The sequence below is a fragment of the Rhinatrema bivittatum genome, chromosome 2 (genome assembly GCF_901001135.1).
Source record: "Rhinatrema bivittatum chromosome 2, aRhiBiv1.1, whole genome shotgun sequence".
Taxonomy (NCBI): Eukaryota; Metazoa; Chordata; class Amphibia; order Gymnophiona; family Rhinatrematidae; genus Rhinatrema; species Rhinatrema bivittatum.
The window spans coordinates 59605969-59624424 of record NC_042616.1 but is presented as its reverse complement, the minus strand read 5'-3'; the positions used below and the strand labels follow the sequence as shown (position 1 = coordinate 59624424).

Here is an 18456-nt window from a genome sequence, read left to right as displayed (position 1 = left end):
CATGAGGAACTTTGTCAAATGCCTTTTGAAAATCCAAGTACACTACATCTACCGGTTCACCTTTATCCACATGTTTATTAACTCCTTCAAAAAAGTGAAGCAGATTTCTGAGGCAAGACTTGCCCTGGGTAAAGCCATGCTGACTTTGTTCCATTAAACCATGTCTTTCTATATGTTCTGTGATTTTGATGTTTAGAACACTTTCCACTATTTTTCCTGGCACTGAAGTCAGGCTAACCGGTCTGTAATTTCCCGGATCTCCCCTGGAGCCTTTTTTAAAATATGGGGGTTACATTAGCTATCCTCCAGTCTTCAGGTACAATGGATGATTTTAATGATAGGTTACAAACTTTTACTAATAGGTCTGAAATTTCAATTTTTAGTTCCTTCAGAACTCTGGTGTGTATACCATCCGGTCCAGGTGATTTACTACTCTTCAGTTTGTCAATCAGGTCTATCACATCTTCTAGGTTCACCGTGATTTGATTCAGTCCATCTGAATACCTTCTCCAGTACGGGTACCTCCCCAACATCCTCTTCAGTAAACACCGAAGCAAAGAAATCATTTAATCTTTCCGCGATGGCCTTATCTTCTCTAAGGAGAAGAGCCACAGCACTCCCAAGCGAGGCTGCTGCTGCCATTCCTTCCCGGATCTATAATTAGATATAGACCTCTAAAGGTAGATTTTTAAGTTGAAAATCTAAAGGGAGAGGTTTGGTTTTTTTTTCAGTTAACGTTATGCTGGAGAAATCCTAAGCCAATTCAGGGGGATATGGATTGTGGAGATTTAAGGGACTTTCTGATTGTTTTTATCTATTGAGGTTAGAGAAGATTCTTTATTTTGGATCTTCAGTTGAAAGGAAGTTTTTTCCACCCTTATTTTCATCTTTTTGTGAGGTGGGGGGGGGAGGGAGGGAGGGACTTGTTCATTTCCCCATTTGATTCGCTTATACCGAGAGCATCTGCGCTCACAGGCAAAAATCTTGGAGAAGGCGAGGCTACTCATCCAGTACCCAGAGGAAGCAGGAGAGAGGAGGTACCTAACTGGTACAAAAGAGAAGTAGAGGTGTGGAAGTGAAGCAAAGGATCTAACCAGAGCTACCTCAATACTCCAACATTTTTACAAGGATGTCTAAACTGGAGGGCATGGCTGATGTACGGTGTCCCAGTAGGCCCTAAATTCCAACTGAAGCAACTGATGGAAGCTCTAAATTTCAGAAAGGAACAACAGTAACAGACAGAAGGGACCACACAGTTGCTGATTCAAGTATTAATTTCTGGATTGTGGATTCACCAAAGGAAAAGTGCATTCTGTGTCAGGTTCATTTTATTTCACAAGTGCTCCATTTAAAACCTTTACGCTGGAACACCAATCAAGCATCCCCTCTGCTCCTTTCAAAATGTACGTGATGACTGACGCACTTAACGCCTTGGGCCCTGGAGGATATCCTTTCCTCCCTCCTTTCCCCACTGAAGAATCCACTAAACCAGGTTGAAGAGAGTGGATTGCGACCGTGTGTGTGATTTAGCCCCAGTATCTTTTGTGACTGAATCTGTGAATCTGAAAGTGTTCCCTGAGCTGAGGATCACACAAGGAAGATGACACAGGGACCTGAGCCAGTTGCATGGTAGTAAAAACGGATTCATCAGGAATGCTGTTTTCTGCATCTGCTACCTGTGGGCCTTGTCGCCATTTGATTTCTGCTTGCATCTTTTTCTTGCATTTTCGGCATTATCTCCCCAGACGCTGGGCACTGTGGTCTCTGCCTTGGCTGCCGTTCCCTCCTCTGGTGTATGCCTGGGTCACGCGTGTACCCTTGCTTGGGCTCTCTCTTTGCCCGTCGTCTCTTCACTGTGAGCGTCACCATTTGTGTCTCTGCATTGCGTGCACAGATTTTCTTCCGCTGCAGATCAGCAACCTCACTTCTGCTCATGTTAACAGCTCGTTGCAAGTTGAGCTGGGCTTCTTCACCCTGACACAGGCATCTTTTGTCCTGCATACTATGCGATCACGAATGAGCTCATCATGTAGACCTCCAAATTCACGTTGCAGCTTGCTGACATAGCTTGGTGACATGCTGATCAATGGTTTCAAATTATATTGCTCAGAAAGAACATTACAGAAGGGTGGAAATGGCTTCTGAGTGCACAGAGTACTTTTGTATCCTTCTGATTGTCTGCCTCAGAGAGTGTGAGATGCTGATAAATGCATAAACAATCCCTCCCCATTATGGAGTGCAGGGAAGCATTACTCACCTTGTTTTGGGGTTTTTTTCTGGTTCAGTCTAGTTGCAACCTCATAATTTTCCTACTGGGACCGGAAAAACATCCAGTTTGGAGCCAGGTATCCCTTACAGTCCATAGGCGACAAGAGAGGGAAGTTTACTTGTTCCTCTCCTTTTTGCTTGTCCTTTACTTACCTGTTCTTTTGTTCTGCTCTGGCTTGTCCTTCCCTGGAAGCCTACCCCTTTGTGTTTACAACCTTCCTCTTGATGAGAATGCAATTCGGTAGATCAGAAAGCACCAAATTGTGCTCCAGGCTTCAGCCACCATGTTTACCAAAGCAGGGCATGCCTTTCAATAAACTTTATTTAAACATATTCCATAGTAACAGACTAACAGATACTAGTGGCAGGCACAGCCAGTAGATGAGAACTACCGGTCACATCATCCCAGTCTCTTAAAACTCCCCAATCAATATCACTCAGCGATATACTATCACACTTGACCCTTAAGGTTCTCAGGGTAGCTCTTCTTACAGTTTATAACTATTTTAGTTTGTGATGACGGCATTGGTGACTTTTTGAAATGAGATTTGCTGCTTGTGTGATTCAATGGCTGACACAGAATCGGAGATCTTGCTGGGCAGCGAAGGGCAGGATGGGCCTGCACCTTACGTATTGTAGCGAGGATGTCCTACCTTCGCCCTCCAATTACTTCTGAATTACTTCTACCCTTCCCCCCAGTTTCAGCAAGGTGCATTCCTAATGTGTTGTGAGCCACATTCATGTTTACTGATGAACAGATTATCATGGAGGTTGTGCTGTCTTTCACTGGACCAATAAGGCAGAGACATCCAAGGCCCCAGAAGCTCAATCACAATACCATCTTCTCAGAATTTGTATTATTGGCCCAACACAAATATACTGAAACATCTTAAGTACTCTTTTTTTTTTTTTTTGCTGGAATCAATATGGTGACAAACATTTGAATGTACTTTACTGAAGAGCCTCAGTTCTTCTGTGTTCTCAGTGAAGTCATCTAGCAGGAAGATTAACCAAGCCCAGGCTCCTGGAAATGTGATAGATTAAAAGAGGGGAAAAGATGGGGGAGGAACCTGGGGTTTAAAACTAGAGCTGGCCCATACAGGGTCAGATTAAAGCTAAGGGTAAATAATATTTACATAGGTGACATAGCAAGAATGGGGCATACAAATTGGGCCCATGGCACCCTTAATTCATCCCCATACTGGGTTTTGTACTGTGTGCACCAAATTGAAAGGGGTGCATGAAAGCCCGTAGACAGGCACATTTTAGTTCAGTAATGGTGAACTCCAGTCCTCACGCACCGCAAACAGGCCAAGTTTTCAGGATATCTACAATGAACATGCCCGAGATAGATTTGCATACAACAAAGGCAGGGCATGCAAATCTCTCTCATGCCTATTCACTGTAGATATCCTGAAAAACTGACCCGCTTGTGGCACTCTAGGACTGAATTTTGCCATCCCCGGTCTAGTTCAATCACACATCTATGTACCAGAACTCTCAGCAGGCGGAGGAAGTGGGAGGAGACCACTTGCAGCAAAAAGAGGCATGACCCGGTAATTAATTACCCCAATGGGCTGAGATCCAGGAAGCCAAGGTTCAAATGCAACTTCCTCCACTGACCTTAGAAAAGTCACTATCTCCCTTTTACTGTATTTGACCACCACCAATGTCCTGCATACATCCAGTACTATAAAAATGATAAGCAGTCATTATTACTGGACAGGATGGTGTCGGAGTACTTCCCAGAACAGTGCTCTCCGTAGGTTGGAATGGAGGAGCAGCTTAGTGGTTAGAGCAGCAGGCCAAGAACCAAGGAAAAGCTAGGATTCAAATCTCAGTGCTGCTCCTTGTGATTTTGGGCAAGTCACGTCACCCTCAGGTGCAAACTCAGGACCTGATTTATGAAGGATTTCCTCCATTCCTCTTCTATGGGAAAGCTGTTTAGTAAATCAGGCCCTTAGACTGTAAGCCCTCTGGGGACAGGGAAATATCTACAGCAGTTGAATGTAACTTAACCTTAAGCTACCAACAAACAGGGCATGAGCTACACCTAAAAAAAAAACAAACCAACCATAAAAGCAATACGCCATGCTGCTGAGAGCAGGCCAATAGCACCTGCACTGGAAGTCCTCAAAGGAAGATGATCCGCTTCCTCCCAGCAGAGGGAAAGGTCCTCAGAAACAGATCTGAGAAAATACCATCTTTTTAAAATTTTCAAGTCGGAATGAGGAGCGATGGCAAAAAAAACAAAACAAGAGGGTCCTTAATCCAGGTGCTGGCATATATGATCAGAGGCCAGAAACACAAGGCCTCTTGGTGAATGGAGGCTTAATGAGGGCAAACTTTGAGTACACTGGTCTGATAAAGCCCATGAAAAATGCCCCTAACCCATGGTGAGCAGAGAAAGGGGGGGATCGCTCATTTTCCCAGGCATGCGTTCTCCCCTCCCCACCCTACAATTACATCTCAAATACAATCTTTTCTGCACTGCAAAAAATCACTCCCCAATTTTTCTTTGCCATGCTTCAATATGTCTCTGCTTAGGAGACAACAAAAGCACTGCTTATAAGGGTTTCCTGCTTCCAATTAGACTGAATATTCCTGTCTCCCCTGCAGAGCTGTGCTCCATCCCATACTGAGCGGGCACAGGCTGGCTGGGCCTCAGCTGTCTCTGTGGGAGGAATTAACAGAGGAAAAACACAGACAACACGATGGCGGAAAAAGACGGCATGGCCTAATCTAGTCTGCCCGACTTACACTGCCCCTCTCCCATACCTCCTCCTTCTTCTAACTCATGCTCAGCATTTCCATGAGCCATTGCCCTAGGAGGGGACCTCGTACGGCTCAGAGGAGTCTTTCGCCACTTGATTTTTGAGGAATACCACATTTTGTGAAGGTCCAGCACATGTCCTTCTCCTAGGATCTTACATTTGGGCAGCGAAAGGATGGAAGAGGGATGGAATGTGCCATCCTGTCTGTAAGCAACTAAACATCCTGGGAGGATATCTGACAGGGGACCCCCTGCTGCAAAAATTTTTTTTTAAAAATGGCCGTGTCACCACAAACTGAGTCCTAGTAGGGCCTTGTCTGTACCAGGGACGGCAAGTCTGCAATTATGCTGTGCACTTGGCTCCCTCTAGTGATGAGAAAAGAGAAAAAGGGAAATTTTTGGTTTCACTCTTCATTTATTTTCGTATTAGAGATAACTCAAGATAGCTAACTGAAGTTCCTATTTATCCCCGACAAGACCTGGCATGTGACTACAAAGGAAAACGTAAAACAATGCAGGAACATCTAACAAATTCTTTGCAATCCCCCCCTGACTTTATCCGGTTGTATGACTTTAGGACAATCACTCCACTGGAGTTGGAAGAGATTCTCCAGGGTGTGAGCCAGTCCTTGAGCCCATTAGACCATACATCAGTAACCTGAAACAGGACCCAGCCCCCTGGCTAACCAAGATGATGAATGCCATTCTAACCTAGGGCTACTACCCAGCTCACTCAAAAAGGCTACCATCAAACCTCTCCTAAAGACACCTGGCACTAATCCTAAAATAATCAACTGTCAGCCTCTCCCCATCCTTGCCTTCCCATCCAAGGTGGTGGAAAAAAAAATAGTTTACCTCCAACTCTTAGATTTCCTAGATGAGTACTAACACCAGTACCAACCCATCTTCAGAAAAGGCCATGGCACAGAACTGGTCCCAGTGTAGCTTGCTTATTGCGGCGGTTACTACCCCTAACTAATTAAGCTAGATATTACACTTAGATGCAGCTCCATCACTGATCTCTACATTAATGGTGGGGGTGGAAGGGAAATAGAACCAAAAGGTTACTAAGAGCCAAGAGAAACTGATAAGTATGAGAAAAAAAAGAGTGTGAAACCTTGCTGGGCAGACTGGATGGGCCGTTTAGTCTTCTTCTGCTGTCATTTCTATGTTTCTATAATATGGGTTCAACTAGTCACAAATGGTTTCCTTCATTTAATTTTTTCGTAATCTGCCTTGAGACCAACTGATTAGAAGATAGGAAACAGAGAATAGGACTAAACGATCAGTTTTCTCAGTGAAGAAGGGGAAACAGTGGTTCTAATCGTGGACCGGTGCTTTTTAATATATTTATAAACAATCTGGAAAGGGGAACGACGAGTAACGTGATCAAGTTGCAGACAAAATTATTCCAAGTCGTTAAATCACAAGCAGATTGTGACAAATTACAGGAAGACTTTGCGAGACTGGAAGACTGGGGCATCCAAATGCAGTTGAAATGTAACATAGACAAGTACAAACTGATGCACATAGGGAAAGGTTTCAGTGGAGAAGGTACAGAGAAGGGAGAACAAAACGATAAAGGGGATGGAATGGCGCCCCGATGAAGAAAGGCTAAAGAGGTTGGGGCTGTTCAGATTGGAGAAAAAATAAGTTCCTCATTCAAGTCCTTCCTTGGCCTTCATTTTTTTGTCTTAATATACCCATATATTCTTTATTAAGGGGGTAAGTTTGTTAACAGCTTGCACAAGTACATGCATAAGCATCACCAATTTTCAAAGTGAACTTGTGCAAACTCGCTTTGAAATTTCTGCACGCAAAAGACCTGATTTTTCAAGAGCCATTGTGTGTTTAAAATTAGGTTTTACACGTGCAAATGTACTTTACCCTTGTAAATGGTCTTTTGAAAATTGCTACAATAAATTCCATTGAATTGCCCATAGGATATTAATTTGTAAGTCCTTTTGAAAATTGCTACAATAGTATGTTACATTTACTACTACTTTTGTTTTTAAATCTGTATAAGCTCTAGATTTTAAAATCTGTTACAATAAAGAATGGACATGATATAACACTGCCAATTATGTATATTTTTATGAGCTATGTTACCGTTAAGTCTTGGCACTTGTTTAGCACCAGAATTTATTTTCTGTTTCCAATATTAATGTTTGTGCCTTATTGTAAACCGTTATGATGGTACTTAATGACGGTATAGAAAAGTTTTTAAATAAATAAAATAAATAAATAAATAAATAAATGTACACGGGTAACTTCTTTGAAAATGACCTCCATATTGTTGAAAATGGAAAAAATATGCCTGAAAGTGCAAAGCCCGCTTCCCACGCCCTCTGGATAAATCTACGTGCACACAGTACATATGCATGCAAGGTTACCCTCGGCATCAGGTGGGCGATTTTACAGCCAGCCTTGTCCACGTGTAGAGCACAGTTTCACCTGCTGCAATGCTTTTCTAAATTACTCTACATGTTTACAATTTTTGAAACAAGAAGCATGGACTTTTTTTTTTTTTTTAATTATTATTATTATAACTGCAATCTCCGGCTCTTAAAAAGGTTCTTCCAGGAGGCTGCTTGTCAGCCGTTCGCGCTGCCTTCCTGCTTTGCATGCATCGGTGTGACTCCTCCTGCATGGGGGTCTTGTGCTTACCTGTCCATTCAAGGTTTGCACGGGGCTCCGAGGAAGGTCTGTCCAGCTCTCTGTGCTGTAATAATACTTTACGTGCGTCAGTGCGACGATGCCCGCATGACGCACTGACTAAGATCCCCTCCTTTGGCTGCCCATTCTGTATTTATGCAAATATACCTCAGGCATATTCACTGTAGATATCCTGGCATAAGCTTGCTGGGCAGACTGGGCGGATCATTTGGTTCTTTTCTGCCGTCATCTCTGTTGTTGAGAACGTTTTGTACGCAGCAGGGAAGTTACCAACGCCTGACGTTCTCTTAACATTGAAAAATTTCCAGTCCGCACAATCCTGCATTCTAGGCGGAAAACAATTAGAGCATGCACAACCAGATAAGTCTACACAACAAAGAATAAGACCAAGGATAAAAACAAAAAAAGACAAGAGAGCATCAGTTATCTTACTTATGGAGAGGACTCCACACTAAGCCAAATCTGGAAGCCAGATGAACACTAAAATCTTCCATACCCTAAATAGTAAACAGAGCCAAACTAATCAGGTGACAAACATGCCAGGCAACAACAAAGACTAGCAGGTCCCTAACCAAAGGCCTTCCTTAAAATAAAGACGCTCCAGTTTCTTTTGGAAGGCTTGAGTTCCCTCGATCAGCTTTAACTCATCTGGAAGGGAAGTCCACAGCTGTGGGGACCCTACAACATTAAACACTCGCATGCATGTCCTCTCAAGATGCACCATGTTCAGAGACAGCACATCTCGTAAATTATCTCCAGGTGATCTCAGCAGCCATGAGGGCTTGTAGATTTTGAGTAAGGAACTCGCATAGATGGGAGTTTCTTCACCTAATGCTTTCTGTATTAATATAAAGACCTTGAACTATGATTTGCTATGAAATTGGCAACCAATGGTCAGCAGAAGGTAATCATTGAAGACCCAGGCTTGGGGGTCACTAGAGAAGGCAAGAGGAGGTTAGATGTTCTCGATGGCCTTAATGTTGAGAGCCTCCACAGGTGCGGGCATCGATGCTTCTCGCACCGAAGCGGCCTGTGATGATGCACTGGACATTGAGAGGCTGCCTCCCAGGCCTGAAGGGCTGCATAGGGAACTGATGGCTTGCAAAGGTTTTGCGGTCTGAATCTGCTGCTCAACAATGAACGCCCTCAACTAGTTCACACTTCGTGCAGAGCCAGTAGATGCGTTTCAGCCTGTCTCTTCATGAGTGTGGATATGTTTCAGCCTGCCCTGTCTCAATTCCAGCTTCTCGAAGTCAAGCGGCTTTGGGATAGTTTGGAAAATATCATGGATCCTGAATCTGCTCGGCCACATTACAATGTTTTAAAACATTGACACATACACCCGGGGAACACAGGAATGCCTCACCTGTGATGGACATTTTTATGTCACAATCAGTACACCACAAACCCCGTGGCTCTCTTTTCAGCTATGGCAGGGAACAGGGAATCAGGCAAACTGAAGAAAAAGGTTCTCTCTAGAGAGCAGGAGTCTGCCAGATGGTGTAGGGCCATTGCAGAGAAAGTCAAGACAGAGAGAGAGAAAAAAAAAAAAAAGAGACAGCTGAAAATGAAAAACCCGAGTTTTCTGAGAGAACACCACAATCAAATGATCACAGCACCATGGGACCTGCCCTATGTGGTCCTTGAAAGAAAAAAAAGACAGAGGGGACCTCACTCAACCACTGGGCACGTGCAGTACACCACACACGCTCAGCACAACACAAAAATTTAGACTTCACAGCTATGCGCGTCCATCCTCGGCACTACTGGATGACATCACTCGCAAGCGTGACTGACCTTTCCAGCTTCTCCATGGAGATTGTGCATGCATGCGCCTGCCGGGGGAAGGGAAGAGGAGGCTGGGAACACTGCAAGAGCTGGGTGTGAGATGCACAAATAAAAAGCAGCCCCTTTCTGCAGGAAATCTTGCCCTCAATAGGGGAAATGCAGGTCCAGCTGTGGATTCAGAGTGAGAAAGACTGCAGAAAGCTGTACTGGAATAACTCTGATATTACGGAGGGCGATGCTATTAGAGTCTATGGAAGGGAGAGCAGCTATTTTTAGCGAGGGGGGAACACACGGATTGCCAAACCGTTTTGTAATCATGCGGATCAAGCCGTTCTCCCTTCCCCTCAGAAACATGTTCTAATGGGCTTGATTCTGCTAATGACACCTTTGCCTGATTTACAATCCAAACTTTGACTAAATAATCAAATCACAGTTTCACGGATGATAAGTATCTTTAAAAATGCTAAAGCTCCCTGCTAGCGCAGAGCCCTCACCGTATTTCCATCCTTCAGGTACAGCCAGTCATGGTGTTAAACCATGATCTATGAAGGTCTCTTGTGAACTGTTGTGATCTTTATTAGGAAAGATGGTATATAACATGCCTAAATAAACAAATAAAGTATCTAAACTTGTAAACTCATTCTACACAGTGGTAGAGAACCAAACAGAAAGACAACAGAGCTGGCTTGGATAAGGAGCGATATCTGCAGTGGGTCAAGCTTATTCATCTAACAGCTGGGAGATATCCTTAGCTACAGCAGTATAGACAGGAACAACTGGACAAATTGAGGGTAGGGGGTAGGGCACTTGGCATTTATCTACTATTTAATGCTACTGTTCTCTTACCCCTCACAGGGCTACATTAAGAGCTACTGTTGCTGCTCATTGGGCTCGTACAAAAGGATCTAGGACTATAAACCAACACATTCATGAAGGAGAGGTATAACTCCAATTGTGGGTCATATATAGGCCTATACAGCTGCTCAATATTGATGTGAAACTTCTTGTGAACATACTGGCAGATAGGCTGGCAAGAGAAAGGCCTTCACTGATACACGAGGATCAATCTGGCTTTAGCACTGGGAGAGGTACCTCGGATTTAGAAAGTTTTTAATTTAATTTGGGCTTCGAATCAGGAGGCACTCTTACTGGAAACTGAAGCAGAGAAAGGCTTCGATAGGGTGCAATGGGCTTTTATGTATAAAGTATTGGAGAAATATGGCTTGGGGGCAGAACTTTCACACAAGGTTATACAATTTCCCTCGGGCACGTGTGAAAGTAAATGGAGGGTATTCTGACATCTTGCTGTCGGGGCGGGAAACCAGAAAGGTCCCCACTCTTCTTTGCATTGGTGATGGAACCTTTAGCTGAGAGGATCTGAACTAATAAGGAGGTTAGGTGAATCCAGATCGGAGAAATAGATTATAAGATAGCGTTGTTCGCAGTCGATGTGATGTTTACTGTATCTAGCCCCTTGGTCTCCCTACCAATAGTGGTGACAAGAGTTGGGACATTATGGAAAGTAGCCGGATTTTAAAGTAAATAGGGGTAAATCTGAAATCTTAAATATATCCCTGGTGCCAGGATTGACAGATCGACTAAAAGATAGATTTCCATTTAGCTGGGCCGTTCATCATGTTAAATATCTAGGGGAGAAAATAAGAAGAGATATTGTCCGTTTATCACAGCTGAATTACTCAACTTTAATTAAGGGATTAAGTTTGGATAGGCAAACGTGGAGAGAGACAAATTAACTTGGGTAGGTAGATTAGCAGTTTTGAAGATGAATGTTTTACGTTCTTCCTACGGCTCTGGCCCCTGGAGAACTGAATCGAATTCAGACACACGTTTTAGGTTTTCTTTGGCAGCAGAAGAGCCATCGCCTGTCTTGCCGCTGTCTTGTTTACATCTGACGGGACGGGTGCTTGGGAAAGCACTATAAGAGTGGCACAGGAAAAAGCGTGCCTAGAATGGTTTAAAGGAAGGGCAATGAAGCACATTTTCCAAAACTCCCCGCTGCAGGCGTTGCTATGGGTCGGACGGGGCTCCCATAGAGGGAAAGGTATACGTAACCCATTGACAAGGAGGATGTTGGAAGTGTGGGATACACAGAGAGATTGGGGAGAATATCCACCACTGACGTGGATCAGATATGAGGAGGATTTCAAGAGTGGGCTAGATAACGCTAGATTTCAAAAAATGGGAAAGGAAGGGTTTGGTTCAATTGGGTCAAACTCTTTCTCCACAGGGGTGGATGTCTTTTGCACATTTGAAGGAGAAACATGATCTGGGAAGGGGAGACGTTCATGCCTATCTACAAGCCCGCAATTACATACATAGTACAGTGGGGGCAAAATGGGAAGGGACTTTCACTCTTTGAAACATATTGTACTAAAAGGCTATCTATTCAAGGGTTTATTTCAAAAATTTATAGACATTTGCGTTACCCTCCTGAAGATGCTCTTCTTAAACATGAGCAGGATTGGGTTAAGGATTTGGATTGTTCTGAAGACGACTAAATTTGGAGTATTTGATGGCGAGTAGCGAAAACTTCATTGTCCACACAATTGGGAGAAAACTCTTAAAATATACCTAAGATGGTACTATAGCCCAGCTCGATTGAACTCAATGTTTCCTGCTATGTCTGACCAATGTTGGAGGGAGTATGGGGAAAGAGGGACGATGGGACATGTGTGGTGGTCATGTCCTATAATTGCCTTATACTAATTCCGGACATTACAGGCTTTCATAATGGACAAATATCCGTTATCCTTTTTGCTCTCGGCATCGGCTGACGGGATGCTAAGGAGGACAAATTGGATGGTTATGAAGATCTTAATTGCGGCAAGATGTTCAATTGCAGCATTTTGGAAGATCAAGATGGCGCCTAGTAAGCTTGCAGTATGTAAGAGACTTTTGTTTATTTACCAAATGGAGAAGCTTACAGCTCTGAAACAGAACAGGGTGGAGAATTTCGAGGCCATTTGGGCATCGTTTACAACATGGTTGGCTGACCGGAGTGAAGCCTTTCTACTGAACTGAGTTGGGGGAGGGGTGGAAGGTGGGCTGGGGAGGGGTTAGGACTGTTTTTGTTCTGTATGTTTTATAATGGTTCATAGGATCATGTGACACTGTGTTGCATAAAAATAAAATTTAAAAAACCCAAAAACCTGACATTCACATTTAGCCAAGACCTTTCACTTACTTGTCCATAAACTGCAGGGTAGCTGTGGTGGTTGCCTGGGCAATGGCTTGGATTTCCTGTACACCACTGCAGCCGTAGGTGTTTCCACAGTGGGCATACACTCCCACCAGTTCCACCTCCTTCATCTGGGCTATTGCCTTAGCCAGCTCCAGAGCCCCGGGGTCTGTGTGCCTCACACCAGCTGGGAAGGTAAATTATGGATGAGAAAAGGCCGTGAGTGCTGCACTTAACTTTTTACATCACCATTTCAGTTTATTTAAAATTAGAACAGCAGCCGAGTCCTGCTTCAACGGGACTCCTGACTTCTCCCGCCCACTGTGAGAGGTGACCCCTCAAAAGGAAGAGAAACACCCAACCACGTCATTCCTCTGCTATAAACCGGACCCTTCCTTGCTACAGATGGAAAAGGTGAAAAGAGCAGAGGGACAGGAAAAAAACTCAGCCTTTTGAATCACTGTGTTTGTTTAGACGCTAGCAGAAGCAGAGCAGCGTGTGGTGCAAACAGACCCATGGCAGTACAAGGCAGTTCTCCTCACATTTCTTTTTTTTTTTCCCCTGCTGGGAAAAATCAACTCAAAATGCCACAGGGGGGAGACTGTTCTCTGCATCGCTCTCCCTCTGGTAACAAGAGCAAGGAGCTGGTGCAGTGTAATGAGAGGGAATTATTTGGGCCTGGGTTCGACTCCTGCTTCTTGGGCTGGGGACACTGTGAAGGCTGCCATCGCGGCCCAGCCATTACTCAACATGTAGCCCCTACTGGCTAGGTCTCAGCCAGAGGACGGCCACGGCCATGGCTGGAGAAGAATGGAAAGGGAAGAGGGAATAAAAAGGGGGTGGAGGTGACCTCAGATGAGGCACATTCCTACTGAACTGGAAACCCAAAGAATTGGAAGAAACTGCTGCCCAAAAGAAAGAAAAGAAAAAACAACTTAAAATGAAACTCTGCTTTACATTTCCTGCGTCTACCTCTGCCTTTTCTTTTTGAAGAGAATTGGAGGGTGGGGAAGAGGGAAGTTCAGGGCATGGGGATGCTTTTAAACATGGCTAGAAGGAGAGGCACTGAAAGGGCCACACCACACGTCTCTCCCTCCTCAGCTGAGAGAGCTCGAATAGACACTCCCTGTTTTTAAACAAATTCTCTCACCTCTCTAAAGACTAAGGATGTGCATTCGTTTCCTACGTATTTGTAATCCGCAACGACCCGTTCTGAGCGAGGCACAAATGTAAGATGAAAGGATGCAGGCCAACAGGAGGACCGCTTGTCAGTTGCACCTCACTCGATACCCTTAGTCCCCCTGACCTTCCTCGCCCTTGTCGTCCTGGGCTGGATGCTGACTGGTATAGCAGCAATCGAGGAAAGTAAATTATCAGGTAAGTAAGTCTAACTTTCCTTTCCTTATCCTGCCAGACCTGTCATTACAACTGGGATACACCAAAGCTTCCCCTTGTTGGGCTTGGGGGGGGGGGGGGGTGGGAAACAGGGTTGCCTTACCAGTCCTGGCCTCGAAGGCAGCCCCTGACTCGGAACGTGGGAAGAATTTCTGGTGTTCAAGAAGGCGCAAGGATGACCGCGCCGCTGCCCTGCCAGTTTCGTCTGGCGAGGCTGAGGTGCCTCTGCCCAGGATGAGGCTTCTGCCCTCGTAGAGTGAGCCCGGAGCCCTGCTATCCTGATAATAGGTGGCCCAACGCTATTGCCTCCTTGATCCCTCTGGTATGGTGACCCTAGAGGCCATCTACCCCATCTTGGGCACAAAGTAGCAATAACAGCTTGACTGTTCTTCTATAATGTCAGGTGTGTCAAGAGAATCCTATGTATATTTAATAAACTTTCCCTGACAGTAACCCCTGCTGCGATCTGGACGGGCCTCTGCTTCCCATAGAAAGCCGACCCTAGCTCGGGTAAGAAAGATGGAACCGGGCCTTGAAACATTCCTGGATAACTATCTCTGCAGAACTGAGCCTGCCGCTCTGAAACGCATCTTTGCCAAACGAATTCCTTCAGGTCAGTCCGTTCATGGAATGGTCCCTTCATGGGTGGCCATTCGATGGCCCGAGGGGCTACTTTTGCTTCAGACCTTTAGCATCCAAATGCTATCCCACTCTATTCCCAACCCAGTCTGACTATCACAGGAGGTGGGGTCTTATTCTGGAGGCCTGATGGATCCTGAGCTGCCTTGGGCTCATACGCCAGGCGCCGCAGTACGAGTGCGGCCTAGTGCCCTGCATGTTCTGAGCTGCTGGCATCACTATCGTGACCTGGGTGAAGGTTTTTGGGGGCTGTTGCTAGGTCGATGCCACCCCTGGAAGTGGTCAGCTTTGCCCCATACACGGAGCCTTGCCAGACTCCGGTGATACACGTGGATGGGAATATGACGATGAGGTCCTGCTAAGTCCGAAGCTCCTGGCCTCCCCAGCAATTTCCCCAACCGCTGCCTCCATCCGACAGTGGAGCGCATGTAGGTAACTGGTGACTCCCTTTTTTTTTTTTTTACAATACCCTGTATTACAATACCCCTGTATTACAATACCCCGTATTACAATACCCTGTATTACAATACCCCGTATTACAATACCCTGTATTACAATACCCCCGTATTACAATACCCCGTATTACAATACCCTGTATTACAATACCCCCGTATTACAATACCCCGTATTACAATACCCTGTATTACAATACCCCGTATTACAATACCCCCGTATTACAATACCCCTGTATTACAATACCCTGTATTACAATACCCCTGATTACAATACCCCTGTATTACAATACCCCTGTATTACAATACCCCCGTATTACAATACCCCCGTATTACAATACCCCCGTATTACAATACCCCGTATTACAATACCCCTGTATTACAATACCCCTGTATTACAATACCCCGTATTACAATACCCCGTATTACAATACCCCTGTATTACAATACCCTGTATTACAATACCCTGTATTACAATACCAATACCCTGTATTACAATACCCCTGTATTACAATACCCCTGTATTACAATACCCCCTGTATTACAATACCCTGTATTACAATACCCCTGTATTACAATACCCCTGTATTACAATACCCTGTATTACAATACCCCTGTATTACAAGGTGCCAGCATTCTCTTAGGGCCTCTGAGGTCAGCGCCCTTGAAAGTATCCTCACTAGTTTGTACCTATCCCCTGCCCAAAATGCTAAGTCTACTGCCATCCGGGAAGAACCTGGGTTGACTGGGTCACCCCATATTAGGTGGCTCAGGCCCCACTGCCTCCGGAAATGAAGGCTTGCAGAGCTCTCGCCCAAAGAGGTCTATTTTGGTCAATATACTGACCCTTCAGTGCTGACCCCCACCTTCTACCATAATGTTAGCATATCTGCTGAGATGCGCTTGGGAGATTGAGAGTAGACTATTCCTCCTCTCAGGCAGTGTGTGTGTGTGGGGGGGGGGGTCACATTACCTAGCATGTCTTTTCTTTATCTACGATATCCACTTCACTGAGCACCCTTGCTCCTGAAGGGGGACATCCTTGATGACTTCTCAATACACTAGTGGGAAGGGTCCCCTTCCATTGCCAAAAAGAACTTGTGGGAGTGAGTAGCTTAGAAAAGAGGGATGCTGGTTTCCTTTTCCTGGAAAAGGCATATTTTATAGGAGTTACTGATATGCAATGCTAGCTCTCTCTCTCTTCCTCCAGGAGATCTGGAGGCCCGGGTCTTGAGGGTCTTCTTACAGGGGTTTAGGATTGCCCCTCGGCAGCTGACCCTAGGAGGGGGCGAGTGTTTAATTCTTCTGGACTCAAGAAACTAGAACGCCTAGAGCCCTGCACTGCTAGATAAGCTTTGCGCCTCAACCTCAAATTCTGAGACAAAAGTTCCCAGCCAGGGAACATTATAGCCCTCCTGGGCCTTTTGGAAGGTGGGGGTTCCTGGATATTATCCTGGGGCTGGCCCCTAGATTGCCCCTGAAGGAAAAACAGATTCTCTTCTCCTGATGGTTCCGAACTGTTCCGATCCTGTAGTGTGTGCCCTGAATCAAACCAATAGCTCATTCTCGATTGCTTTTTCCTAGCTTCAAGGATCAAATGAAGGCTTTCGCCTTCGAGATGCTCTGCTGAGTTTCTCTTGAGGCAGAAGGCCTTTGCAGGGGTGGGCCCTTGCTTAACTTCACAGCCGGAGCCTCTTCAGCTCCCATCCATATTCTGACACATCCACATGCTGACTGAGCCCATCACACTGCGGGGCTGTGTGTTGCACATGCCACCTTAAGGGCTGCTGGGGCTGAGATTGCCAACCACCATCGGAGGAGTAGCCTGCAGCCCAAATGCAACATTCTCTAAAGCAAACCAGCTCTTAGACATGCCTTGCAGCTGAGGATAAGCAAGTCTGTTAAAAACGGAGGTGAGCTGGCTACATTCGGATTCTGGAAAGACATCCACACCCATCAATTTCAAAGGAACTTCCCACCTCTCCACTCCCTAAAGACAGAATCTCTGTTTTTCCATCCAGTATTTAAAACCAACTTGTTCATATTTAACCAAATGTTCAAAGAATCCAAACAATCAACAAACAGTCTTTCAGATCTGTTCTCAGTGGAACCAAAATCTGCACGTCATCTTTGTAGATATAAGGTAAAAAAGAACCAAAAAAAAAAACAGCCTTTCGAATGATCTTCCCCACTTGACACAAAGATATTAAACAAAACGGGTGAAAGGGAAGATCCCTGTGGAACACCACAGCTAATATCAACTGTCATTGAGCTTCCCTTGAAATGATAGCCACTTGTTTCCTCTCATACAGAAAGCTCTGCAAACATTTCCAAACCAATCCCTTCCTACCTAATGCTTCACGCCAACTCAACAACTGATGATCCACCAAATCAAAAGCGCTTGATAAATCTTAATAGCACTAACAAAGCTCCTTCATCTTTATCCAATAACAGGGGGGCGTCAGCCATCAATGAGACCAACAGAGACTCTGTACTGCGTCCATATCTGAAGCAAGCTTGAGCTGGGTCCAGAAGCTCCGCCAGTTCCCGGTAATCAGAAATTTGCTTAGTAACAGCTTTTTCCAATACTTTAGCCAACAAAAGAAATTCGACACCGGTCTAGAGCTACTACATAATCTGGGATCCAAGATACCATTCTTCCGGTGCGGTGAGACGACAGCAGATGTGCAACTCATAGGTACTACACCTGAGCTCAAGGAATTATTAATCAACATTTGAAGCCAAACGATCGGTTTATCTGATCAGCCCCGGATCAACCAAGGCAGACAGGCATCTAAACAAAAACCGGAAGGTCTGACCTGAGCAAGCAACTGCTTCACTTCCAATAAAGATAATGAATCAAAAACCTCCAAATTAAAGCTACCCTCTCCCCCTTACCTCTTCCAACCCCTCCACTAATGAATCAACTTTTTCTTAAAAAAAACAAAAAACTGTGCTAAGGTTTCACAATTAAGAATCCCCATCAAAAATTGAATTATTTTTAGATCAAGCTCCCACTAACGATTTTACTCCCCAAAAAATCCACAGATTTCGCTCCTCTCATATAATACTTCTTCTTTGCTAAAACAATTTCCTTAAAATAAACCGTATTCGCCCTTCGCCGTAAATTCCTATACTCAACTATACATTCTATGCCATTGTCTCTCCAGGCGACAGCAACCTCTCTTAAGCTCAGACAATTCAACTGTGTATCAAAGGAAAGATGCTCTCTTCCTATTCATTCTCTCTCTTACTTTCCACACTCT

At 44.8% G+C, this 18456-nt stretch overlaps 1 protein-coding gene across 4 annotated transcripts in view; it reads right to left on the bottom strand.

The window, feature by feature from the left end:
• Positions 1-18456, bottom strand: part of LOC115084002 (D-threo-3-hydroxyaspartate dehydratase-like) — a 205280-nt gene that overhangs the window by 174309 nt on the left and 12515 nt on the right. For all 4 annotated transcript variants that reach the window (XM_029588236.1, XM_029588233.1, XM_029588235.1 and 1 more), the window contains exon 4: positions 12711-12891. In XM_029588236.1, coding sequence (XP_029444096.1) covers positions 12711-12891 — 181 coding nt within the window. The remainder of the gene's footprint in view (positions 1-12710; positions 12892-18456) is intronic.